Here is a 25,611-nt window from a genome sequence, read left to right as displayed (position 1 = left end):
AGCCCAATGGGATCTCATCACCTGGGGCCCCAGAGTTAGGCTCTGTCTTGTCCTGGCCGAGCCCTGGCCTACACAGGTGATCCAGCCCCACTGTTCCAGTCAAGAGGCCCATAGAGGCTTCTTGGGGCTCCGTGAATCCTACACTGAGTGCTCAGGGAAGACCCCAGGGACCACATGAAGGCAAAACTGGGTGTCACTTGCCTGGCTGGGCCCAGTGGGAGCCCCCCACCCAGCATCCTCTCCAAGCATCACAAGAGTGGGAATGTTGGGAGGTGGCTGGGGCTTTCTCAACCCCTCTGCAGGGGTGTGTACCTGACCTGGGCCCCAGTGCAAGGCAAGAGGCCTCCTCAGATGGGAGGGGGCACCCAGCTTCCTTCTCTCTCCCTGGCCGGTGAGCCAGCAGAATGGCAGCCATCACCTCCAGCACAACGGACAGAGCCCAGGCAGGGTCAGGGGGGTCAGCACTATGGCCAGCACCAGCCACAGGGACCCCTACCCCTCACCCCACCCCTGCCCCAGAGCCAGGAGCCAGCACCACGGACAGAAGACTGCCTGCCAGGTTGGCTGTGCTCAGGGCCTTGGTGAGCTGGCACCCAGAGGACAGCACCAAGCCAGTCCTGGGTCAGTTCTCAGCTGGTCCCTGGGGAAGTTGACCCAGCCCCTGCATCCCAACCTCCTAAAGTGGGAGAAGAGACACAGGTCACATATCAGTCCCATAAAATTAAACGCTTTTTAGTGTTTAAAATAGCATTTACACAGAAGCAGCTCTATTAACTATCTGGATGACGCTCCCAACTAGATATATTATCTACAGTGCAGACATGTGCAGGCCAGAGACGCCGGACGGAAGCGACGTGTATGTGTGCGTGTGTGGGTGGGTGGAAGGCCACCCCAAGATCGCGAGGAAGGCTGAGCTGGCCATGCCCTCTGCTCTAAACCCTGCCCCTGCAGCAGCTGTGTGCATCTGTGGCCCTCCCCCCTCAGGGTCCCCCATCCTGCCGCCTGCCCCTCACTGTCTTCCCGCACACCTCCAGAAATGACCTGTGTCCCTGCAGGGGGGACACACGAAACTGTTCTGGCGGCTGGGGTAGGGGACAGCTGACTTGGCCACCACCCCACAGAGCACACTGGCCAGACAATAAATAAATAAATTAGATCCCTACCTTGGGCAGCCACAGAAGGACCTTGGGGCTATGATTCTAACCCCGAGAGGACGCCCCCAATCCTGGCCTAAGCAAGATGGGTGGGGCCTGTGAACCCAGTGGGGCCCAGGCCTAGTGGCCACCTCTCAGCTCAGTTTGAGGCCCCATGCACAGCTCTGTGGGCAAGCTGGGGTCCCTGAGGCATACGCCAAGAGGGGTGTGTCAGACCTGCCTGAGCACAGGGAGATGCCCCTCCTGCCCAGGGTCTGCACTGACAGCTCCAGCCAGGGATGGATGAGCCGCCATCCAGATCACGGTGGTCTGGGCTGCCCTCAGCCCCTCCCCTCCAGCCTGCTGCCACTCTGTCCAGGCCCAGACCCCACGGCAGCAAGCACAGGTCTGACCTGGGATGGCCGCTAAGGCAAGCCCACACAAGCTCCAGGAGCAGGGCCCCCCTGCAAGAGCAGGACCCTGGGCCTCCCCACAGCAGGGCTGGGCTGAAGGCACTCTCGCCTCAGTCACATGATATCCACGAAGAACTCACAGGGGTTCCCCATGGCCTTCTGGAAGGACTGGCGGCTGCCCGTCAGCTCTGGTGGGACAGAGGCCAGCTCCCGGACAGGTGGCCCCCCAGGTGGCCCACCCACCACTGAGTAGGCCTTTGTCAGTGGGTGCAGTGGGGGGAGCCCTGGGGCGGCAGCTGAGGCCTGGCTGCGCGGGCTGCTGCCACGGCTGAGCTGGCTAGGCGGACGCTCCCGCCAGCCACTGCCACCCGCCCCGCTTGGTGCCGTGTGGTCTGACTCGCTGCCACTGCCCCCAGCTCCAGCTGACCGGCTCTCCTTCTCGCGGCCCAGGGCCCGACGGCTGCTCCCGCCAGCACTCCGGGTGGACCCACTGCTTTTGCTTCCTGGGGTCAAGAATGGGGGAGAGGAATGGGATAGTCAGTACTAGGCCTTGCCTCTTCCAAGACAGACGGCCATGGCCAGGACCGCCAGGGGCAACACCAACGGTCCTGAGCGGGTGCAGGTCGGGGTAGGCAGCCATGCAGACATGAGGGCCGGACTGGCCCAGCCCAGGGAAGCGGGAGCAGCTGCAGCAGGCAGAGGAGAAGAGATGCTTGGCGGGGGGTGGTGGTGGGGACGGGGTGGGCAGTGGCACACAGGCAGGGATGCTCCAGGGCCAGCTCGATCCCCACTCCTCACACCAGTGCCTGCAACGAAGGCCTGGTCTTGCAGCTGAGAAACGGAGGCCCAGAGGAGGCCATGTGCCCGGGGCACTGCCAGCCATCGTGGGCTCCCCACCCAAGACCCGCCTTTCATCTGCCCCCAGAGCCCTGGCCGGCTACTCAGCTCAGCCCCTCCTGGGCACTCAGGACATGTTGGGAACCTGAAGATGCCCACTGGCTGGGGACGTGTGGATGGGGACTCCGAGCAGGACCCTGGCTTACCGGCCCCGAGGGTCCGCTCCGCTAGTCCTTCAGTCTAAGGCTTGCTCAGCACAAAGCAAGGGATAGAGGAGTTACACACCAGTGGCCAGGCACCCACACCACCAGCTGGGCCTGTGCAAGGTCCACTGGCGCCCAACACACTTCCCCTTGGACACTGCTGCCCCTGATCCACTGTTCTCTCTCCCCATCCCCTCCTGGGTCCACCAAACCACCCACCAGACCTCTCCCCAGACGCTGGGGGCATGTGCCCACTGGCCTCAGCACCCAACATGCTTTCCCTTGGACACTGCTGCCCCTGATCCACTGCCCTCTCTCTCTGTCCCCTTCTGGGTCTACTGAGTTACCTACCAGATCTCTCCCCAGATGCTTTTGGGGGCATGTGCCCATGGGCCTCACTAACCCCCCACTCAGCCTCAGGACAGTGTCCCAATAGGTGCTCCTCTGTGACACCACAACCCCCCTGCTCAGCTGCCCTTCACGTCCCAGCAGTGGGCTGCAGCTATCTACGGAACTGTCACCTCTGCTCCCTGCTATGCTGCAGCTGGCGGGTGGGTCCCAGGACCCCTCTGCTGCTCCCCCACCCTGGGCCATCACATCCCCTGCCCCCATTCCCACACCATCTCTCTCTGCCTCTGCCACGTCTGGACCACCAGCACACCCACACAACCCCTGAAGACTCTAGGCTCTTCTCCCCAGCCTCTGACCACTCACCCCTTTCAGAAGAAGCCACCTAGGGCCCGAGCACAGAGCAGATGGGAGTGCAGGGCAGGGGGCGGGTACGCAGGGCAGAGCCAGGCTGTGGGGGACAGGGCTGGGCTTGGAGGTAGGGGCCCTCACCTTCACTCTGCTGACTCCCGGCACTGCCGCTGCCGTAGCCGAAGCCAGGGTCCTGGTATGCGGGCGGGAAGCAGGGCGGGGGCCCTGGGTACTGGTAGGGGTAGCCCTGACCCAGCGGCCAGGGGGCAGCTGGGTGGGGCAGTGGGGCCAGCGTGTCCTGATCAGAGGCCCCACTGGAGCCGCTGTTGAGGTTCAGGGCGGCAAGATCTGCGAGAGGGGAGGGCAGAGGGAGTGCGGGTAAGGGTGGGGAGGGCGGCCTTCCCTTCTGGGACTCCGCTCCACAGCCCCACTCACTGCTGCACAGGTCCCCGAAGACGTAGTAGCACTGCTCTGAGAAGGTGACCTTGTTGACTGTATGCCGCAGGAAGCCACGCTTCAGCATGCTGCTGGCGTACTTGCGCGCCTCCCGCCGCTCACGGAAGCCCTCCAGGTGCGCGTACAGCCAGTCCACCACATCTGCCCCTGGGTGGCAGCAGGTGGCAGTCAGGCAGGGACCCAGTCCGGGCCCCCCCGACTCCCAGCCACCCCCACCCACCCACCCACTGCTTGCGGAAGCCCTGCAGGTGCAGGCACAGCCACTCCACCACATCTGCGCCTGCGTGGCAGCAGGCAACAGTCAGGCAGGGACCCGGCCCCACCCTTAGGTGCAGGACCCTCACCAATGACGGCATTGGCGATGGTGATCTTGAGCCACATGCGGTCCCGGATCTCCAGGCCTGAGTCCGGCAGCTGCATGACCCGGACGACAGCACCCATGTCGCTCTTCACCGTCAGCGGCGCCTCCTCCAGCTCTGCAAGGCATGGCCCCCCTCCTCAGCCCGAGTGGCTGACAGGTGGCACAGGGTCAGAACAGACCCCAGGCCCGGCCTGCTTCCTCACTTCAGAGGCCAGGCTCTGCTGGCCAAGCAACTATGGGGCTCAGTGCCAGCAGTCAATGGCCCCGCAGGGTCAGGGAGCAGGCACTGGGCGGGAGGGGTTTGGACCTTCATCTCCCACCCTGTCCAACCAGGGCAAGACCCCCCCAACCCTGCAGACCAGAGCCCCAGGGGCCAATATCAGGCGTCTTCTACCCCTTCCCCTGCGAGCTGGAGCTATTAGTCATGTTAGTGGCAGGAAAGCAGGGTGAGGGCCCCACGCAGGCACCTGCCTCTCCCTGCCCCAACCACGCAGACCCCAGGGCTCGCTGAGCCCCTCCAGGTATCTCCTACTCCCATTGCTGGGACAGAGAGCAGGGAGGAGGGGGGGAGCAGGCACCCCCGCATCTGATCATGAGGACCCAGCAGCACCATGAATACTCAAGGCTGGCGTCGCCCTCGCACCCAGTGAGTGCCTGGCCAGAGCCTCGGTTCCCAACCTTGTGAGCTGCCACTTACGCGGAGCGCCAGGCACAGAGCTGGTTAGTGAGGAGGAGCTGGTGCGCGTGACGGCGCTGGAGCAGGGGCTCGTACCATAGCGGGGCAGGGCTCCCGTCAACGCTGCCGTGTGGGACAGCCAGGCAGCTGGGTCGATGGGCCGAACTGGATCCGCTGGGCAGCCAGAGCATGGCAACAGATGGACAGATGGACGGTATGGGGGGAAGTGGAACACAGGACAGAGACGAGGCCCTTCAGGCTGGGCTAGGTGCCCCAACCCCACCCCGCCGGCCCCAGGGGGTCACTCACCCCTCGGGATGGTGAAGTAGCTGCGGGGCGTTGGGTCCCAGCACTTGGCCACTGTGAGGCTGATGGGCCTGTGGGGTAGGCGGGTCACAAGGTGACCCAGGCAGCCCCCTCCCCTCCGCTGTCCGACCCCTACACGCATCACGCCCACAGGCCTCACCCCGTCTGGGACACGATCTCCCGCAGGACCCGCACAGCATCATCGTTGCTCATGTTCTCAAAGTTGACGTCGTTCACCTGGGGGCAAGAGGTCAGCATGGTAGGTGGGGGTACTGCTCTTCCCCTGAACAGAAGCTCTCCCGGCCCGCACCTGCAGCAGCATGTCGCCCGGCTCGATGCGGCCATCAGCAGCAACAGCCCCACCCTTCATGATGGAGCCGATGTAGATGCCACCGTCGCCCCGGTCATTGCTCTGGCCGACGATGCTGATGCCCAGGAAGTGGTGCCTCTCTGTGGGGCAGGGGATTGGTGAGCAGGTGTGTCCCCACAACCACTGTGCCCTGCCCAGCACCCCACAGAGGCCTCACCCATGTTGAGTGTGACGGTGATGATGTTGAGGGACATGGTGGAGTCCGTGATGCTGCTGAAAGAGGAAGCCTGTAGGGGACGCCAGGTGAGGGACTGTGAGTGGGACCCATCTGCCCACCCCAGCCTACACCTGTCCAGTCCACACCTGACTGGTCCATACCTGCCAGCCCACATCTGTAAGATTCACACCTGCCGGGCCCACACCTGCCCAGTCCGCACCTACCCGGTCTGTCTGCCGCAGGCGCTGTTTCCGCCGCCGGCGCTTGTGTTTCCGGATGAGCCTGGAGGAGGTGCTCTGCTCCGTGGAGCTACTCAGCCTGGGGGGGCCCAGAGTCAGGGTCTGGCCACCCCCCATATAGTTGAACTCAAAGGGGCAGGGACAAGGCTGAACCTGGGGAAACCATCCCCACCCTGCAGACAGTGAGCAGCCAGCAGGGTGTCCTGCCCATGTGCACACACACATGCATACATATATGTGTGGTCCAGGGCACACACCCTGCCCCACCTTACACCCTCACCCTCACCCACCGGCTTGTGTTGTCATCTTCATCCGAGTCGATGAAGCTGCTGGACTCAAGTTCACTGCTCAGCACGGTGGACGCACTGTCAGGGGGCAGCCCCAGGTCCCGCCGCCGGTCCCCCCTTGGGTGCCCATTGGTCCGGGCTGCTGTGGGGACAGCAGGGAGGGGGCCTGGCCATGGGATCCCCTGGAAGTCACAGGAAGCCCCTGCAACCTCAAGCACTCTTTCACCTGGGAGCTGGCAGGGTGACTGCAGGGCTGCTGAGGGGTCACTAGGGTCCAGGGTATTTGGGTCTGGAACCTCTGCCAAGGGACTCCCACTGGAAGGGGGGCCAGCAAGGGCTTGGGGTGCCCACGGGGGTCCCAGGGAGGTCAAGGGCATGGCCTCATTACCCTCTTCACGGTTCCGGCGTCGGGCTCGCTCCCGCCGGTGGCTGACCAGTGACTCCGTGCCAGTCTCATTATCCATCCCGTCGCGGCTGCCGGCCACATTCGGGCTGTGCCGAGGAGGGCTGGGCTGGGGCGGCCAGGCCACTCATGCCTCAAACACCCTCTCAGCTCCTCTCCTCCCAACATCCAGTGGGACCTCAACTCCATCAGAGCCCCCATCTACCCACTGGCCCACTCTGGGCCTCTCCACTTGCCCCTCCTCTGCTGACCAGCACCTACTGACCGTGGGTCCCTGATCAGCTGCCCCTCCCCACTTCCAACAGGCTGGCAGGACGCAAGCCTCTCAGCTCCACTGGGCTCAGCACAGTCCCCCAGAATCCTTACTGGAAGGAGGGAGGCCGGGAGTCCCCGATGCCGCCTGTCCGCTCAAGAGGCGGGGGCAGGTCTGTGTGTCCATCAGTGCCCTGAGACCCTGCATCCGAGTGCGCACCCTCAGCCAGGACCAGCTGTAGACAAGAGCAGGGCTCAGGAACCAGCATCCAGGCGACCCTGGCAGGGCACCGGGCATGGGCAGTCCCCTTCTTCCACTCCCACCAGCCCAGGGCCCTCCACCAGCATCCCATGGACTCACCCAGGAGACCACACGGCCGTTGAAGCAGGGCAGCTTGGCATTATCATCAGAAATCTCCTCCTTTACAACCCTGCAGGCAGACACAGCTGTGAGGCAGCCACACTGGGGCCTGCTCCCATCACTAGGCTCTGGACTAAGGCCCCCAGCTTGTCCGGGATGTGGGTCACATGGGGCATCTGGCCACACGGGGCATCCAGCCACACACCCAGATGCTGGTCTGTGCGGATGCCCTCACCCAGCACCTCTGCCTCTGGAGACCATCACCATCCTCCCAGGACCCCACCCCGGGCCCATGGGGCCCAGACACTAATGCCAAGTATCCTCCTTGCTCTGTGTGACTCCCCCAGACTTTGTAACATGAGGGCAGGGCCCGGTTCACAGCAGGCTTCAGCACAAGTAGGGTGTGGGCAGACCCCCCGGGAGATGCACAGCACACAGACCCGCAAGCTCACACTCCAGGAGTGGGCCACCACCCTCCTGACCTGTTGGCCCAGCCAAGGAGACAGAAACAAACCCCCACTCACAACACTGGCCCAACTAGAAGGGCGGCCAAGTACAGAGCCAGCAGAGCCCACGGAGAGGCCTCAGGCCCTGAAGGTCAGCAAGTGTCACCAGCTCTACCCACTGCCCAACAGCTAGCCTGGCCTGTCCCTTCATGCTGCCCCCAGCAGGAGGGCCTGGGGGGACAGGAGAGGCAGGTGGCCAAGGCCCAGAGTAACTCTAACTGGAAAGGAAGCCAATGACCCTGGGGTCAGAAACAGGTTGGGGAGGTCCAGGAGTCCGGTTCAAAAGGGTGAGAAGGGCAGCAGGGAAGGGCCAAGGGGCAGGGCAGACAGTGCTGTGGCCCAGACACATCCCACACTGTGGCCTCCTAGAGGCCCAGGGAGCAGGGGAGACAGGGCGGGGCTGGCAGCAGGCCCCTGGAGCACAGCCTTGCCCAGCACCGCAGATTTCCACACCTAGGATGAGGGCCCAGTGTAGAAATAGGAGCCGCAGACCAAGCAGGAAGTAGCCTCGTGGCCTCTGGGCCCAGACACCTCAACTCAGCATGTCCAAGGCAGCAGCAGGGGGCAGGAGGCCCCAGAGAGCAAGGCTCTGGTCCACCCCCACCCACCAGGAGAGGCCCAAGACCTCAGGACAGAGTGCACAGAGGAGACAGGGCAGCCTGGAGAAGGCACTCTGCCAGGGTCCTCTGGCGACTCCATCAGATGCCTCCCAGGCCAGCCACACAGGCACAGATGAGGTGGACAGAACAATGGACAGGAGTCATTTCTCAGAAACCCCTCTCCCCAGTGAGGAACAGACAAAGTGTCTACAGCCTCCATCACGCACCATAGTCTGGCAGAGCTGAGCTCTGGGGAGGCCGAGACCCAGCCCAAGATGACAGAAGGTGTCACCACATGAAGACCTGCGGTGGCCTGGGGACACCTGGGGTCCTGCCGGCTGCAGCCAGGAGACAGGGGGTTGCAGCAAGCCCTCCAGGGGGCCCAATGGGCCCCAAGCACCACCTCTGAGTGACTGCAGCAAGAGACCCAGAGGGGACCTGGTTCTCACTTCACAGCCCAGGTGGCCCAGCCAGCAGCCTCCCCTCCCTCTCTGCACTTATGCCCCCGCCCTTTTGACTCACAGCACAAGGTCCATGGGGCTTCCCAGAGGTGGACACCTCAGGCGGCACCCTGAACCCCCACTGCCTGCACGGCCAGCGCCTCCAGACAATCGGTTACCCAGAGCTGCCTGAGGCCCCCATGCAGCCCACCCACACATGAATGCCCCCCACCAGGGCCCAGAGGCCCTGCTTCCCCAGTCCTCTCCAGCCTGAGAGATATACACCTTCTGGCCAAACTAAAGGGCACCCAGCCTTCCCCCTGGGGGTCAGGGCATCGAGGAGCAGCTAGTCAGGATAGCAGGGAGGGAGGGGGCATCCCTAGTGATGGCCAGGAACAGGGATGAAGTTAGGGGTGGGGCTGGGGGAGGCCTAACCAAGCCTGGGGAGATGCCCCCCAAACAATCCAGAGAGACTTCCCTGAGCCTGAGAGAAGACCTCAGGAGCTGTGGTCAGCAAAGACATGAACCCTCAGGGTGGCCACCCAGGGGAACCTCCATTGGCATGTTGCCCCCAGCTCCAGGATTCCTGGTGAGATCCCTGATAACCTGGAACTTGGGCTGTCTAGCCCCACCCACCACCTCCGCAAACGCGCCCCAGTGAGGAATCTGCTCAGAGCAGGGCCCGTACAGAGCAGGGCTCCCTGCTCAGAGCCAGAGGCCCAGGGACCCTTGGGGTCCCAGAGACCCAGTGGGATGCCCCGCCTGTGACACAGGGTTGCCCCAGGAGTCAGGGTCCTCAGTTCCCACAGAGCCTTCATCTGTCCCCCTACTGCCTCCTGACCAGGCCTGGGCTCTGAAGGCTCCAGGGTAAAGGGTCTAGACCTTAGACCCTCCACGCCTGACTGCAAGTTCCAGGGGGTGAGGCATCTAGAACCCCCCAACACCAGGGGCACTGACTGCAGATGGCAGAGCTGCAGAGGGCAGAGTGGGAGCTCAGGTTGCCTGGACCAGGCCAAGCGCAGCCCCCACCACAGCCCCCAGGGCCCCCAGACAGATGGCCCCACAGACCAGAGCTCTTGGCCCAGTGATGCAGGGCCCAGGGCCACTGCCAAGTCCAGGGAGGCCTGGAGTCCGCAAGGCAGTGGAAGCCTGTGAGCATGGCTGCACACCAACCCCAACGCTTAGCACCTCTGGGTCAGCCCAGCACAGGCTCTGAGAGCCCCCCCAGCTTCACTGGGACACACAGCTATGACCTGCATGGGAAGAGTGGGATGGAGGTGCAGGACTCTACCCACTTGCTAAAGATGCTCATGGAGAGTGGGGCCTGGCCAGAGCAAGTGGCTATGGCCACACCTTAGACTTAGGAAGGTTTCCCTTCCTGGCCAGAGAGGCCAAGAACTGAGTAAGACTTTAGGAACAGAGGCCTCAGAAGGGTCAGAGACCTCACAGTCCCCAATCTGAGGCCACCCCTATCATAAGGGGGCCACTTCCCCAGCCCAGCCAGGACCTGCCCCCTTTCTCCAACCTCCAGCTATATCCATTAGGTAGCCAACGTGAGACTCTAGCTCTCATTTATACTAAAGTGTGGGTGACTAATCAGACACTCCCAGAGAAAATTTATTCCACTGAGTAAATGATTCTACAGAATAAACAGAACCTGGAACTCTGTAGGTAGATCTCAGGAGAGGGAAGGAAGGAGGCAGATCCCCTTCAAGGGTCCCTGAGGGCAACAGGCCACCAACCACAGGTCTGGGGGTGGGGGTGGGGAATAAGATGAGCCACCCCTGCTCTGTCTGCCCAGGCCCACTGCACCTTCCAGAGTCACCCCAATCCCTCCCTCTGTCCCAGCCCAGCCTACCAGCTGGTCTTCTTCCCTCCCTCACATCCCAGTCATGCTCAGACAACCTGAAGAACTCCTACTCTTGCTCCAAGACCCAGATCTTGCCTGCCCACCATGACCTCCTGGGCCAGGGCACCCATGGGTCTGAAAATCCTCTAGCAGGTACAGCCTCTGCTGAGAGTGCACCTGGAGCAGGGGTCTCTGCAGCTCAGCGGCTATTAGACACAGGAGGAGGGTCGGGTCCCTCAGGCTGCACCCCAGATAATGGTCCAAGGGCAGCAACCTGGGGGGGTTGGGCACTCAGTTTGTCACACACTTCCTTCAGTGTGTGAAAGAGCATGTGTGATTTCAGTAATTTTTGTTAAAATGATAAACTAAGTTAAAAAACAAAAGCACCCTTTCACATACCTGATGCTCACAACCAAAGCAGAGCAGGCTCAGAGAAGTGAGACTGTAGGCGATCAAGCAGCTGAGGCGGGTGGAGGGCAGCCAGTGGCCAGGACCAGGCTCCCCAGTCTGTGCCCTACCCTGTGAAGCCTGGCTTGGGGCAGCTCCTAACCTGAGCCCAGCAGGGCTGGGGGCTGCCAAGGACCCATTCCCCGTTCTCTGCCTCTGCCTGGTGTTGAGGGTATGAGACAGTCTAATTGCCCCCATGTCCCTCAGGCCTCCCTGGGAGCCACAAAGTGGCCTCAGCTTAACCTGACCTGGGACTGCCCAGGGCCAGTGCAAACCACAGAATCCAGGAAATGGCCTCAATGTCAAAGTCCCAAGACACAGCCACAGACAAGGACACGGGCTGCCTAAGGGCGCCCAAGCACACCTGCTCGGCCCAGGCGGCCTCTGGGTGCCCCCCCAGCACTGCTGAGCGGGAGACTCAGGTTACCCGTGGTTGTGCTAGGTCAGGGCTCGAGCGTCCAGCCAGCTTCCAGTTCACCGCTCACCGTTCCAGAGGCCCAGCCAGGCACAAGCAGGAAGTCCCTTCAGCCGGGACAGCCACCACTAAGGACAGACGTGGGAACTCTGACCCAGAGGCTGCCTGAGTTAGCAGCTGGCCTGCACTGCTCTCAGGAACCCAAGTGGCATGTAGTTCAGCAGGGACACAGGCCCTGTGGCCAGCAACCCTGAGGCTGGGGTGGGTGGAATAAAGCCCCATGTTGCCCAGTGACCCTTGGTCCCTGCCCCGTCCTGAGGACCCTGGAGAAGGGGGCCAGAAGAATGCTGTTTTAAGCCTCCAGAAACTTCTGCAGACCTCTGCGGACAGATCTGCGCCCTTGTCCCAGATCACCTCATTTCCCTGGTGCTAACTAGGAGACCCACTGGGTGGCTGGCACCTGTCCCCACCCTAACCCCTTCCCCCCAACGCTTGGAAACTCCTCTGACCCCAAGCCTCATGAATCCCACCTGCCCTCCACATAAGGGGGGCAGCGAACCCTGAGTCTGACAGGTGCCAAGATGGGATTTCGGAGGTCCGCTTCGACTACAGACCTCCACCGCAAGTCACACACACTCAGAACAGGGCCCAGGGTGAAAGGAGAAGCCAGGACTGCGGTCCGCCCACCGTCCAATGCTCTCAGACCCCGGAGCAGGCAGTCAGGGGCCCAGGCGTCCCATGCTCAGAGCATAGACAGGTGAGACACACGCACCAGGGCGCGCAGACACCGCCCAGGTCACAGCCCCTGGATCCCCTGCCCTGCCTGGCCGGACAGGTGCCTACCGCGCGCACCCGCGCACAGGCCCTACGGCCCACTGACCCGAAGTCCTGGTCCATGGACTTGAAGAAGAATTTGTAGGCGTGCACGGGCCGGTTGCTGAGCACGTTCTTGAAGTCGGCCAGCGTGACGCGCTCGGGCGCCACCGGCAGCTTGACCAGGTACGGCGTCTCCTCCTCGTCCATGTGATAGATGATCTTGGTCTCCGCCATGGCGCGGCGCTCAGGCTCGGCCTGGGCCTCGGACGCGGGCGCCTCCCCGCTGCCGGCCCGCGCCCCGCCCGCGCGCCGCTCCCGGCCCGGCCGCGATCAGGCCCCCGCGTCCCCGCCCGGCCGCTCCGGCCCCGCCCGCCCTGCCGGCCTCAGCCCCGGCCCTGGCCCCGGTCCCGACTCCGCGCGCACCCCGGCTGCTGCCCCGCCGCCCGCGGCCGCCCATGCGCCCCGGGCCCGGGACGCAGGCAGGGAGGGCGCGAGGCCCGCCGCGTCCGTGCGCCCCGCCGCCGCCCCCTCGGGCCGCGCGTTAAAGGGACCCCGGATCCGGCTACGAGCGGCCGCCGGGGGCGCCCGAGAGCGGCGGGCCTGACGTCACCAGGCGGTCAGCGGCGTGGGGGCGGGGCTGCGCACGCGCGGGTGAGGGGCGGGGCGCGCTAGGGGCGGGGCCTCTTGCCATGTCCAGGCCTGGAGCTCAGGGCGCGCGCTCCCGGCCTTCGCCACGCGCGTTGGCGGGCAGTCCACAGGGTCAGGCTCCCGGCCAGTGGGCGGCCGGGGGCGCGCCCGGTGGGAAGAAGGCGGGTGAGGGCCCTCAGGAAGCTCCGAGCCCGGCCTGGAGCCCTCGGAGGGGTTCTGCGCTGCCGGGCTCCGGTCCTTCACCTCTTCAGAGTCCGGCGGCGCCTTGGTAACACCGAAGGGCTGCAGTGGCTACGCGGGAAACTGAGAATTCTTGTGTCCGGACCGGAACCGATGACACTCTGTCACTTTGCCCCCCTACCCCCACCCCGCGTCAACTCCGAGTTGGCGCGCCCTCTGCCAGGTCGCACGGGGGCTACAAGAAACACGGGCCAAGCGTTATGCGGGTCCCCGTGTGGACGCGACAGTAGGGTCAGCGCGAGCAGGGTCAGGGCACGGCCCTCCGGCAGCAGGTGTAGAGTGTGGTTTTTTTTTTTCCCAGCCGCTGTCCATCAAACCTGCGTGGGGTCCTCCGTGGGGCAAGGGTGCAGCCACTGGGGAGAGAGGCTCTCCCTCTCCGACCCCAGGAGGAAAACTTGAGGCCACTAGAAGGAGGCCCACGCTAGCGAAAGTGAGATGGGAGAGGACCTAGGGTGGAGCCTGAGAGTGGTGCGGGTGCTGCCCCCCTTGAAGTTGGCTTGGATCCTGGACTCTTCCATCTGCCAGGTCAGGACCATCCTCGCTCAGTGGACCAGCACAAGAAAAGGCCACATTAGTCTATCACTGACTGGAGGAGCCAGTTCTTCCATAAGTCCCTGAGTCCAAGCCAGGGACCACCCTCAGGTGAGCCTCGGCAGAGTTGTTGACACCCATTTCCCTGGGCTCTGAGGGCTCTGTGAGGTTGGCCCACTCAACAAAGCCTGGGCCTTCTTCCCTTGGGTCTCAGCTTCCCCAGAGGTGATCTGAGGAAGCCAGGAAGGATGGCCTTGAAGGAAGGGTCACCATGGCTCTCTTCTGGGTGTTCAGGGAGGGAGGAAGACAGTCCCTACCCCACCAGGGACCAGATCCTCCAGGCCAGATACAAATGGTTGCTGGTCACACTGATGCAGGGGCTCTGGGGTCCCAGCTGCACTTCTGCCCTTGAACCGCTCCTCTCCTACCTGATCACCTAACTGTCAGCCCAAGTCACAGGACAGAGGCTGGTGGCCAGAGGCCAGTCCCAGGACCCATGCTCATGTGGTCAAGCTGGGGCTCTGCAAGGGACCTGAGTTTGTGGCCAGAGCCTGAGCTCTGACAGGAAGGGCCTTGTCCAGTGGCAGTGTGGCCACTGTGAGTCGGGGGTCACTAGGCTGGGGGGAGTCACAACTCCCTGCCCCAGCCTCCCTCCCTGCCTTTGCCACTGGGGGGTGGTTCTTGAGGGGTGTGAAGAGAAAACAGCTATTTTGAATTGTTGCCCAGGTATTTTACTGCATGAAAACGCTGCTCACGTACAGAATCTGGACAATTAGGTGAGGACCCAAGTTCAGGATCCCCACCACAAGTTCCTGCCTTGCTTTTTCCCCAGCACGTTTTACAGTGACCACTCAGAGTCGAGCCCGTGACAGTCAGTGACCGCTGCCCCAAGCGCCTTGTAAGTTCTAGGTGCTTGCTACCCTGGGCTATCCATCTCCGGCTTGCTGGTGACCTGATGGAGAGCTGCCCTTCCCCTGGCTCACAGAGCATTTCCATCCCCCAACCAGGAACTGTAAGGAACAAATTTTGTGGGTCTCCTTGTGTGACATCTTGAAACTGTGGCTTCATCACAGCGACCCCAGGGTTTCACCTTTGGCAGGTGAGAGTTCCAATGCTGGGAGAGCCACACGCGGACTCTGTGTGGGTGGTTGTGCTTCCTCGCTCAGTGGGTCATGATCTGTGTATTCTCAGTCCACCACTCTGGGTTTTCCAACTTAGGGTGACAGTTGCCCCTCCTGCCCCCAAGGGCCTTGGAAGACAGGGTCAGGGCTGGAGAAACAGGCTTCTTTCTACCTCATACTCCTTCTGTTCTGTTCCTGTTCTGCTGGCACCCCTGAGGGCTCTCCCACTGACTGCTTCCTCCCCCCTTTTCCTCATGAACTAAAGCCCATCCTGGCATCTGCTTCTCTTTTCAGAGGACTAAACTAGTACAGCCCTCTGTCCTCGTATCCCCCAACATGCTCCCCTCCCCGATGTCCAATAAACCCTCTGAAGAGGATCTGAGGCCCCTCCCCAGGATACCCAGACCTTCCACCCAAAGGAAGGGGTGATGACAGTGCAACTTCAGATGAAAGAAAGTACTTTGGGGTCCCCAAGGTGCAGACTCTGCCCCTGGGGAGATGGAGGGGAACAGCAGAGGCATCCTTGGGCCCAGGTCTAAAATCGATGTGGTCTTTATTGAGACGATAGCAATTCCCCAGGATGAGCAAGTGTGGGGTGTCGGGAGTGGCAGCACTGGCCACTCTAAGACCATCTTGACACCATCCTCCGGTCCTCAGCCAAAACAGAGTCAATGAGGCCTCATCCCTGGACTCCAGCCCAAGGAAGGGCTGAGAGAAGGGGGTCAGGGTCAGAAGTCACGTGGAGCCCAGTGACTGTCAAGGCAACTTGTTGAAAACGGGGCTGGAGCAGGGTAAGCAGAGAGGCAGCTCCAGGTGGCCAGATGCAGTGCAGAGAGACACTAGCCCCAGACCTGGAGTGCACAGGCTTTGGGTTGCCATGCAGAGCCCACTACAGTCTGGCAGGGTAACGTGGGGTGCAGTCGAGGGGAGCCAGCAGGCAGGTCTCCTGAGGAAGGTAGGACTGCCAGCCCTGAGGCTGACCCAGACCCCAAGAATCCCCACTGAGCCCTGTCCTGCCCTCCACCCCTGCAGAGGTGGGGCTCCCAGCCCCCGGTGGGCAGAGGCCAGGAGAGCCTGAGGGACTGGTGGACATCAGCAGGGTCTTGGCCACGTGAGGAGGGAAGGGCACATGGTGAGGGCTGCTGAAGGGACCAGCTGCAGCGCCGGCAGATTCCAGGGAGCCCACGAGCGCATTGGAAGACTAGGTGGTCCTGAGGGCCTGGAGGCAGCCTCACTTTGCACCGGTCCAGGCCAAGTTCCTGGACAGCGGGACCAGCCGCTGGAAGGGGGGCCAGGTGAGCTGCATGGGGGTCAGGAAGAATCCTCCGAGGTGGACAGACAAAGAGTTGGCAGAGCTGCTGGCCCAGCCAGGAGCCTGGAGTCACCTTATTTGCAGTACTCCTTTCTGAACTCTGGAAGCCAAAGGGACAGGTGGTGTCTGCCCTCTGCCCCGGCAAAATGGGCCGACTTCCATCAGGACCATCCAGGGACTTCTGGAACCCCGAGGGGCAGGGGACTCCTGCTCACAAGGCTGGCAGGTGTCTTGGGGTTCTGAGTGGATGGAAAGGGGGTACAGCCCAGCTCTGAGATGGGTGGGGGTCTCCCTCCCTCCCCTTCACTAACCTTGGTCCAAGTCGATGTTCTTGGCGGGCGGGAGGCTGTGGGCCAGCTCAGCCCTCTCCTTCAGGATGTTGTTTTTGTAATCTGGAGCAGGAAGAGAGCAGGGTGAGGACCCCCAAAAGACGTGCCTCCCTCATCCCAGGCCTGGGAGCCACAGTCTGCCCCTTGGGTCTTCTCACCTAGTCGAATGTCCTCACTCCTGTAAAGAGCCTGGTCCCCGGAGGCCACAGCAAACTCTACCATATTCATGTCCTTCCTGGAGGCAGGAGGGTGGTGGGAGGTCAGAGGGTGGGTGAGTCTGCTCGGTCCCCAGGGAAGCCAGAAGGGATACTCACGCCTTTGACTTGGACTTCTTGTCGGAGTATTCGTAGCCTAGGGAGGGAGACTCGTGTTGGGGGCAGCCTTGCCCACTCCCCAGCTCCTCCAGCCCAGAGGAACCCTCGCAGCCCGGGTAAGAGGCTCCCGGAGCCACCTGCTTTGGTCACTGTGCCCTAAGTCCCGCCTCCGGCCGGGAAAGGCTTCCTGGCGCTGGCCCCAGCCAGGCAATCGGCTCACCTCCACGGCGGCGCTGCCGGGTGGCCAGAACGACTGTGATGAGCAGCAGGATGAAGAGCAGCAGGGTGGCCAGCACGTAGCCCAGCTGCTGGAAGAAGTGGGCTCGGCCCTCGGGGACGATGACGTTGATGACGCTGCGGCCTCGCGTCAGCGTGGGATCTGCCGGGACCGTGTGCGGGACAACGTCAGGGAGCATACGTACCGCGCGCCCCGACCCAGCCGATCTATCTCAGCCCGCGGGAGCCTCCCCCCCAACACCAGGATCCCTGATTTGGGACGGGAGGGGGCCAGGTGGGTTGCTGCCCCGCAGACTTACCTCCTGCACCTGGGCCAGGCGCGCCGCTGTGGCTGGAGCCATTGCCCGGGGAGTCCCGCGGGGGCGGGGGCGGGGGCGGTCGGGCGGCTGGCTCGGTGACCCTCAGGTGGAAGACGCGGCGCTCGTGCAGGCCGCAGTAGTGGTGGTGCAGGTGGCAGGAGTAGGTACCCTCGTCTGCAGGCTCTAGCGGGTCAATGAGCAGCGAGAAGTCGCCGCGCGCGAACGCGTCCGCCTCCACGGCCACACGGTCTCGCAAGAAGGGCGGCCCGTAGGCGCGGCGCTCGCCGGACGCGTAAAGGTCGAGCAGGCGGTCCGCACGATCGTGCGGCACCCCAGGCGGCTGGCGGTCCCAGTGCACAACCTGCTGCGCTTCCTCCAAGTGCCTGTCGGTCCACACGTGCGCGCGGTTCACGCACGTCAGCAACGCAGGCGCGCCGCGCTCCACAGCCAGCACCTCTTTCTCGCCGTCCCAGTGCGCGCCGGCCGCCCGGGCTGGGGGAGCATGGCGGTCAGGGATCCCGGGCCGGGAGGGAGCCAGGACGGGGCGTCCAGGGTGGCAGGGGTGGGAGCGCACCGGGGGTCGGGGGAGGGTGTTGGAGGGGCACACTCACGGTCGTCGGTAACCTTGAGGCGCACGGCCAGGCTCTCGTAGAGGTGGCAGTAATGGTGGTGAAGATTACAGGTGTACAGCCCCTCGTCAGTCTCCTCCACCGCTACGCACCGGGGGATGGGGAGGGGGGGACCCAGCCGTAAGCTCTGCGGCCCCGCCCGCGCCCCAGACCCCCGCCCGCCGCCGCGGTACCCCGGCTAGTACCTCGGATGAACAGCGAGAAGTTGCCATCGTGGAAGGCGGAGGGAGGCAGCAGGAGGCGGCCGCGGTCGCGCGGCTCGTACACGCGCTGCTCGCCCGCCGAGTACATGTCCACCAGTCGGCGCGCAGGACCGCCAGCCTGGCCGCCGCTGAGGTCCCAGTGGACGACGCGCTGGCGGTCGTGCAGCCTGTCTTGGGTCCACACCATGCGCGGGCTCTGGCAGCGCAGCACCGCCCGGGCGCCTGCTGCCCAGCTTACTGCGGACTCGGACACCACGGACCTGTCGGAGGTCGCGGGTCCTGATGGCCCTGGTGGGGAAGGGGAGTCACCGGGGAGGGATGAGACTCCAAAGGACAGTACAGGATGGGGCTAGCAAGAAGGCAGGGAGACTGACAGGTTCTTAGGGGAGGGTGGTCACTAACCTGAAGACAGAAGGACGGCAGAACCTGGAATGAGAGGAAGTGAGGGTCAAACTGGGGATGGGGTGACCTGAGCCTTCACATGTGGGTCACCCGCTGAATTGGCCCCCCACTTGGCCCCTGGGTCCCTTCTATAGTCCTAGTTGAGCTGGGTGCTAAGGACACCCTGTTAACAGGAAGGGGTAGGTCCAGAGAAGCCAGGAGGGCACAGTGCGGGGGGGTTTCCTATTCCCCCTACCTCTCCCAGGCCCCCACTTAATCCTCTTGGCCACCTCCCTGGGCTGCAGGGACAGCACCTGCATTTCTCGGGGTGACAGGTGGGGCCAGCCCAGCTCTGGATATGTGCTTGTCACCAAGGGCCACCTTCAGGAATGGTGGCTACCCTAACCATCACTGCAGCAAGGCCACAAGAGCACCAGTGCCTGACACCTCAGCTGGTTTGGGGACTCCTGGACATACATATCCACTGTGGCACCTGCCCAGGGCCACGCTGCACTAACCCTCCAGGGTCCTCAGGCTGCTGGCACCCCACCCAGGAGCCCCTTGGCCTTCAGAAGGACAAGAGTGACCCTACCACCCCACCCCACACGCCACATTCCTGCTCCGGAGATATGGCCTGGCGCCCGGGCTGGACAGAATGTGCCGGGTCAGCAGGCCCCCCCCAGGAGCAGACTTGGGGGGCCGGGAACAGACCCTGTGAAACGCATGCTTCCCAGGTCCCCCTCAATCCTTCACCCATCCCCTCCTGACAACAGATAAGCACAAGGCTAGAGGGGCGTCCCAGAGAAGTAAAGGGTGCAAGGGACCCCAGGAGGAACCCCCATGCTCAGCCTCCCTGCCCTGTCCAGCCCTGTCTCCAGCGTACAGTGAGGGGAATTTCTGTAGGGATCTAACATCAGACCTCAGCCCCTCCGTGTCCTGGGGGCCTTCTCCTGGTAAGCAGCACCCTCTGAGGTCCCCAGACCCATCCGCTTCCTGGTGGGGTGTCCCCTCACCCCAGAGTTCAGACAGGCTTAGCCCCAAACACAGACTGGCTCAGACTAGGTGTGACTCCTGCCACCCCACCCCCCAGGAACTCACTCTGCAGAAGCACAAGTCTCCAGATCAGGACCCAGGCCCGCAGCTCCATGGCGCCCGCCTGGCCCGGAGGCGCTTTGTCTCACTCAGTCTCAAACTCTGCAGAAAAACAGCCCGGCCCCCTCCTCCTCCCCCTCCTCAGCACCCGCCATGACATCACGGAGCCCTGGGCTGGCCGACAGTCTGCAGACCGCCCCCTCTGCTTCTGCCCGGCCCCTTGGCCTCCCCCAGTACTTGGCTGGCCTGGTGGGAGGCGTTGGGTCCTTGGCCACTGTGTCCCAGAGGGTGAGGGGAGTCACTCTGGCTTGGGTCCTGGAGAAGGGGGCAGCAGCCCAGCCTTGGAGGGGCGGGGGCCTGAGGGCATGGCCCCAGATGCCTTGTGGGTATTTGTGACAGACGGATCCCCCCTAGGGCCACTGGAGGTCTAGGGTTCTGGGGGGAACATCTCACCTGCACCTCTATAGGGGGGCCCCAGCCATTTTCCCTCCCAGTGCCCTGCAGGCCAGCAGAAAGGCCCAGGCTCCCCGGCCACCAGCTCTTCCTGCTGGCTGTGTGGTGACCCCTGGGGCTCCATTTTTTCAAGTGTGAGGTGGGGACAAGAGTAGTGCAGGCCCTGGGGGTGCAGGGGCTCCCTCCTGGCAGCATGATGGACACCATGGTCTATCAGTCAGCTTCAGCACCCAGAAAGCTGCCAGGGAGATGAGCGGCAGGGACCAGGGTCCCCTGTCCTGGCGACCCCACCCCATCTGCATGCCACCCAGACCCAGGTCCACTACTCCCAGGAGCACCACCCTCCCCTCCTGGAGGAGAGGGAAGAAAGGGGGGTATGGAACCCTTCCCAACAGAAAGCACAAATTTGAAGCTCTGGGAAAACTCACAAAGTCACGTAAACAAATGTGAAATAACAGAGCATGCACTGTGTACCAAACCCACTCTTTCTAGTTAAGCAAACCTCAAGAAAAAGAAAGGAAAAATCCACTGAACAACCACAAAACCCACGGTGCATTTTTGGACTGCCCATTTGGACTGAATTATGGTCACAGCTCCTAGGCCCTGGTGGGCTGGAGTCTCACTCTTGAATCCTCCCCTGGTCCCCAAGTTCTCAGACAAGCAAGGAGCCCAGCTCAGCCAGACTCCTGGGCTCCAGGCAAGGAGAGGAGGCTGCTTATGCTGCAGCAAGAAGGAATGAGAGGTGACAGCAGGTAGGACTGGCTGGGAGGACACAGGACTGTGAAGATGCCCCACCCCCAATCTAACGGACCATTTCCTCAGCAGGATCCAGGCCATCAGGGCTTGTCTCCACACCCCACCCCCAGCTCCTCCCGGGCCTTTCATTCTGGAAAAACAAGCCCAGCCTGGCTGGCCTTGAGGCCTGGCCTCTCCTCCTGTTTTTCTAACTGGTTTATATTAGTGCTGGTGGCCTCCCTCCCAGTCCGCCTCCCTCCTCTGTGCAGCCCCCCTCCCCCCTTCCCCAGTGTGTCTGTCTCTCTCCATGTGCCTCAGCCGCTCTGTCTTCCATCTCAGCCCTCTGTCCCCGCCTCTGGCTGCCGGGCTGTCTTTCTTCCACAGAAGGATTGTCCAAGCAGGGCGGCAGGGAGGCAGACACCCAGGTCTGGCCTCTCAATCTGGAAGAGGACAGGGTCAGCTCCCAGCACTGAGCTAGGAGGCTGGAGGTGCTGGGTCCACACCCTGAACTGTCTGCAGAGCCCCTCCATCCCCACCCCCGACCAGGCCTGCATGGAGGTTGGTGGGTTCACAGCACCACAGATCCAGCCCTTGGCTCAGCCCCAGTGCAGAAGCCTGAAGGAGGAAGCAAACCCTGTGGCACCACTGGGCAGGATGGACAGGGTAGTGGAAGGCGGCAACACCCTCCTCCCTGCTCCCTCCTGTTCTCTCTGCTTGAGCCCACCTCCCCGGTCCTTGGCAGGAAACACAAGTGAGAACAGAGGCCCAGAAGAGAACAGACCAGAACTAAATGACCACATCCCCTCTCCCAAAACTCCAGGCCGGACAAGGCGGGTCACCCAGGCAGCCCCATGGAGACTGAGACTCAGCCTCTGGCTCCAGTCCTGGGGACCCGGACATTCCAGGCAGCCAGGCTCACTGGGAGGAAAAACCACAGGCACTCAGAGGCACAACCCAACACAGACACGTGTTAACATGTGCTGTTCCGTCATCCAGCAGAGCTGAGCACCTACTGCTCACCCGGCACAGAGCTGAGCACCTACTGCTCACCTGGCACAGAGCTGAGCTGTGTGCCAGGCCCTGGGGTTCAGCACTGCACAGAGGCCAAGCTCCTGCCCTCTGGCAGTTGTTAGTGGGGAGGCAGCCGGTTCGCTGAGGAATGAGGTCATTTTAAATGCAGCAAGATTAAAGCCGGGCAGGGGCTCCCTCCACGAACTAACCTGGACAGCCTCCAAGGGACTCATTCCTCTGAGGACGGACCAGGACACCCTCTGAGGGGCCCACACCCACAGAGAAAGGCCAGGCAGGGGCTCAGGAAGCTGCCTGCCAGTAGGTGTTGGGGAGGGGCGTAGGCATGCGGGGGGGCGAGGAGGTCTGCAGGCCACGCCCAGGCTCTCACGTGGAAGAGCACACCAGGAAAATGGACGTCCGAAGACCAGATGGTGGATGGAATCTGAGATGCTCCCCAGGGCACCCAGCCCTGAGGGAGCCTGTGGCCGGACAGCCCTTAGTACCCACACAACAGGTGCCTGCCAGTCATTCCTGAGGCAGAGTCTGCATTGCTGCCAAGGAGCCTCAGCTTCTCCTGAAACACTGAAACTCCCTCCCCCAAGAAGAAAACGGACCTCACACTGCTTTTCTGTTGGTCTGAGCTGTTCTCCTAAAAGCCATTTGTAGAACTTCCCTGGTGGTCCAGTGCCTGAGACTGAACTTTCCCAATGCAAGGGGCTTAGGTTTGGTCCCCGGTCAGGGAACTAGACCCCACAGGCCACAATGAAAATCCAACTAAGACCTGGTACAGCCAAATGAATAAATAAATACATTAAAAAAAAAAAAAGTCACTTGAGACTGTGTTGGCCCTTCTTCTTGGTTCCTGGTCGCCTGCCTGGGCCCAAGAGGCAGGGGGACTCTGTAGCCCTCACGTTTGAGGACCCATGAATCCCATGGAAGCTCTCTTCTCCTCTGGCTGAGAAGACAGGGCTGTCTTCTACCATCTCCTGGAGTTGCTGTAACTCATGTCCATTGAGATGGTTATGCTATCTAACCACCTCATCCTCTGCTGCCCCCTTCTCTTCCTGCCCTCAATCTTTCCCCAAATCAAGGACTTTTCCAAAGAGTCAGCTCTTCACATCAGGTGGCCAAAGTATTAGAGCTTCAGCTTCAGCGTCTGTCCTTCCAATGAATATTCAGGGTTGATTTCCTTTAGGATGGACTGGTTTGATCTCCTTGCTATACAAGGGACTCTCAGTAGTCTTCTCCAGCACTACAATTAGAAAACATCAGTTCTTTAGCGCTCAGCCTTCTTTATGGTCCAACTCTCACATCTGTACATGACTACTGGAAAAATCGTAGCTTTGACTATACAGACCTTTGTTGACAAATTGCTTTCTGCTTTTTATTGTCTAAGTTTGTCATAGCTTTTCTTCCAAGGATTAAGCATCTTTTAATTTTGTAGCTGTAATCATTGTCTGCAGTGATTTTGGAGGCCAAGGAAAATCTGTCACTGCTTCCACTTTATCCACTTCTATTTGCCATGAAGTGATGGGACTGGGTGCCATGACCTTAGTTTTCTGAATGTTAAGTTTTAAGCCAGCTTTTTCACTTTCCTCTTTCACCTTCATCAAGAGGCTCTTTAGTTCCTCTTCACTTTCTGTTATTAGAGTGGTATCATCTGCATATCTGAGGTTGTTGATATTTCTTCTGGCAGTCTTGATTCCAGCTTGTGATTCAACCTGCCTGGCATTTTGCATGATATACTCTGCATATAAGTTAAATAAGCAGGGTGACAATATACAGCCTTGATATATTCCTTTCCCAGTTTTGAACCAGTCAGTTGTTCCATGTCTGGTTCTTCTAACCATTGCTTCTTGACCCTCATACAGGTTTCTCAGGAGACAGCTAAGGTGGTCTGGTACTCATAACTTTAAGAATTTCCCACAGCTTGTTGTGATCCACACAAAGGCTTTAGTATAGTCAAAGAAGCAGATGTTTTTCTGGAACACCCTTGCTTTCTCCATGATCCAATAAATGTTGGCAACTTGATTTCTGGTTCTTCTGCCTCTTTGACACCCAGCTTGTACATCTGGAAGTTCTTGTTTCAGGGACTGCTGAAGCATAGCTTGAAGGATTCTGAGCATAACCTTGCTAGCATGTGAAATGAGCTCAATTGTGTGGTAGTCTGAACATTCTTTGGCATTGCCGTTTTTGAGGATTGGAATGAAAACTAACCTTTTCCAGTCCTGTGGCCACGGCTGAGTTTTCCAAATTTGCTGATATGGGTGCAGCACTTTAACAGCATCATCACTTAGGATTTTAAATAGCTCAGCTGGATTTCCATCACCTCCACTAGCTTTGTTCACAGTAATGCTTCTGAAGACCCATTTGACTTCATAGTCCAGGATGTCTGACTCTAGGTGAGTGACCATGCCATTGTGGTTATCTGGGTCATTAAGACATTTTTTATACAGTTCTTCTATGTATTCTTGCCACCCCTTCTTAATCTCTTTTGCTTCTGTTAGGTCCTTATTCTTTCTGTTTTTTATCATCCCCATCCTTGCATGAAATGTTCCCTTGATATCTCCAATTTTCTTGAAGAGATCGCTCGCCTTTTCCATTTCATTGTTTTCCTCTATTTCTTTATATTGTCCACTTAAGAAGACCTTCCTATCTCTGTTATTCTCTGGAACTCTACATTCAGTTGGATGTATCTTTCCCTTTCTCCCTTGCCTTTTGCTTCTCTTCTTTTTTCAGCTATTTGTAAAGCCTCCTCAGATGACCACTTTGCCTTCTTGCATTTCCTTTTCTTTGGGATGGTTTTGGTCACTGCTTCCTGAACAATGCTACAAACATCTGTCCATAGTTCTTCAGGCAGTCTGTCCACCAGATCTAATCCCTTAAACCTGTTTGTCACCTCCACTGTATAATCATAAGGGATTTGATTTAGGTCATACCTTAATGGCCTACTGGTTTTCCCTACTTTCTTCAATTTAAGCCTGAATTTTGCAATAAGGAGCTCATGATCTGAGCCACAGTCAGCTTCAAGTCTTGTTTTTACTGACTGTATAGAGTTTCTCCAACTTTGGCTGCAAAGAACATAATCAATCTGATTTTGGTATTGACCATTTGGTGGCATCCAGGTATAGAGTCATCTCCTGGGTTGTTGGAAAAGGGTGTTTGCTATGACCAGTGTGTTCTCTTGACAAAACTGTTAGCCTTTGCCCTGCTTCATTTTGTACTCCAAGGCCAAACTTGCCAAGTATCTCTTGACTTCCTACTTTTGCATTCCAATCCCCTGTGATGAAAAGGGTATCTATTTCTGGTGTTAGTTCTAGAAGGTGTTATAGGTCTTCACAGAACCATTCAACTTCAGCTTCTTCGGTATCAGTGGTTGGGGTATAGACTTAGATTAAAGTAATGTTGAACAGTTTGCCTTGGAAATGAACTGAGATCATTCTGTCATTTTTGAGAGTGCACCCAAGTAATGAATTTCAGACTCTTGTTGACTATGAGGGCTACTCCTCTTCTTCTAAGGGATTCTTGCCCACAGTAGTAGATATAATGGTCATCTGAATGGAATTCTCCCATTCCTCTCCATTTTAGTTCACCAATTCCTAAGATGTTGATGTTCATTCTTGCTATTTTCTGCTTGACCATGTCCAATTTACTTTGATTCATGGAAAGGAGAGTGAGAAAGCTGGCTTAAAACTAAGCATAAGAAAACAAAAAACATCATGGCATCCGGTCCCATCACTTCATGGCAAATAGATGGGGAAGAGTGGCAGATTTTATTTTCGTGGGCTCAAAATTCACTGCAGGTGATGACTGCAGCCATGAAATTAAAAGACGCTTGCTCCTTGGAACAA

The 25,611-nt window shown here is 60.2% G+C and overlaps 2 protein-coding genes across 6 annotated transcripts; both read right to left on the bottom strand.

The window, feature by feature from the left end:
• Nucleotides 1–718: 718 nt before the first annotated feature.
• DVL1 (dishevelled segment polarity protein 1) lies at nt 719–12,527 on the bottom strand. Of its 5 annotated transcripts, none has more exons than XM_052653443.1 (15): nt 12,290–12,527; nt 7,154–7,223; nt 6,907–7,028; nt 6,526–6,629; nt 6,141–6,279; nt 5,836–5,929; nt 5,612–5,681; nt 5,395–5,534; nt 5,245–5,321; nt 5,088–5,155; nt 4,800–4,952; nt 4,086–4,217; nt 3,721–3,888; nt 3,427–3,633; nt 719–2,049 (listed from the first exon to the last, which is right to left on the bottom strand). In XM_052653443.1, the coding sequence occupies exons 1-15, from the start codon at nt 12,457–12,459 to the stop codon at nt 1,661–1,663; spliced, it is 2,103 nt and encodes a 700-aa protein (XP_052509403.1). In that variant the 5' UTR covers nt 12,460–12,527; the 3' UTR covers nt 719–1,660. The 5 variants fall into 5 exon arrangements, with proteins under 5 accessions (XP_052509403.1, XP_052509407.1, XP_052509404.1 ...); XM_052653447.1 differs by having other exon boundaries at nt 4,875–4,952; XM_052653444.1 differs by having other exon boundaries at nt 6,141–6,276.
• A 2,737-nt stretch (nt 12,528–15,264) lies between these two features.
• MXRA8 (matrix remodeling associated 8) lies at nt 15,265–19,644 on the bottom strand. The gene is made up of 10 exons (XM_052653448.1): nt 19,568–19,644; nt 18,491–18,514; nt 18,071–18,376; nt 17,868–17,969; nt 17,257–17,748; nt 16,941–17,099; nt 16,721–16,757; nt 16,565–16,641; nt 16,389–16,469; nt 15,265–16,177 (listed from the first exon to the last, which is right to left on the bottom strand). The coding sequence occupies exons 1-10, from the start codon at nt 19,614–19,616 to the stop codon at nt 16,152–16,154; spliced, it is 1,353 nt and encodes a 450-aa protein (XP_052509408.1). The 5' UTR covers nt 19,617–19,644; the 3' UTR covers nt 15,265–16,151.
• Nucleotides 19,645–25,611: the final 5,967 nt, after the last annotated feature.

This window comes from Budorcas taxicolor, chromosome 16 (genome assembly GCF_023091745.1).
Source record: "Budorcas taxicolor isolate Tak-1 chromosome 16, Takin1.1, whole genome shotgun sequence".
Taxonomy (NCBI): Eukaryota; Metazoa; Chordata; class Mammalia; order Artiodactyla; family Bovidae; genus Budorcas; species Budorcas taxicolor.
Note: the sequence above shows the minus strand (reverse complement) of the source record. Positions and strands in the feature narration are given on the sequence as shown.

Coding starts and splice junctions, on each gene's coding strand:
- DVL1 (XM_052653443.1), bottom strand. CDS start 12,459: ATGGCGGAGACCAAGATCATCTATCACATGGACGAGGAGGAGACGCCG. Junction 7,224..12,289: donor TCCATGGACCAGGACTTCGG/GTCAGTGGGCCG, acceptor GTCTGCCTGCAG/GGTTGTAAAGGAGGAGATTT. Junction 7,029..7,153: donor ACGGCCGTGTGGTCTCCTGG/GTGAGTCCATGG, acceptor TCTTGTCTACAG/CTGGTCCTGGCTGAGGGTGC.
- MXRA8 (XM_052653448.1), bottom strand. CDS start 19,616: ATGGAGCTGCGGGCCTGGGTCCTGATCTGGAGACTTGTGCTTCTGCAG. Junction 18,377..18,490: donor TGCCGTCCTTCTGTCTTCAG/GTTAGTGACCAC, acceptor CTTCCCCACCAG/GGCCATCAGGACCCGCGACC. Junction 16,758..16,940: donor CCGGCAGCGCCGCCGTGGAG/GTGAGCCGATTG, acceptor CTCCCTCCCTAG/GCTACGAATACTCCGACAAG.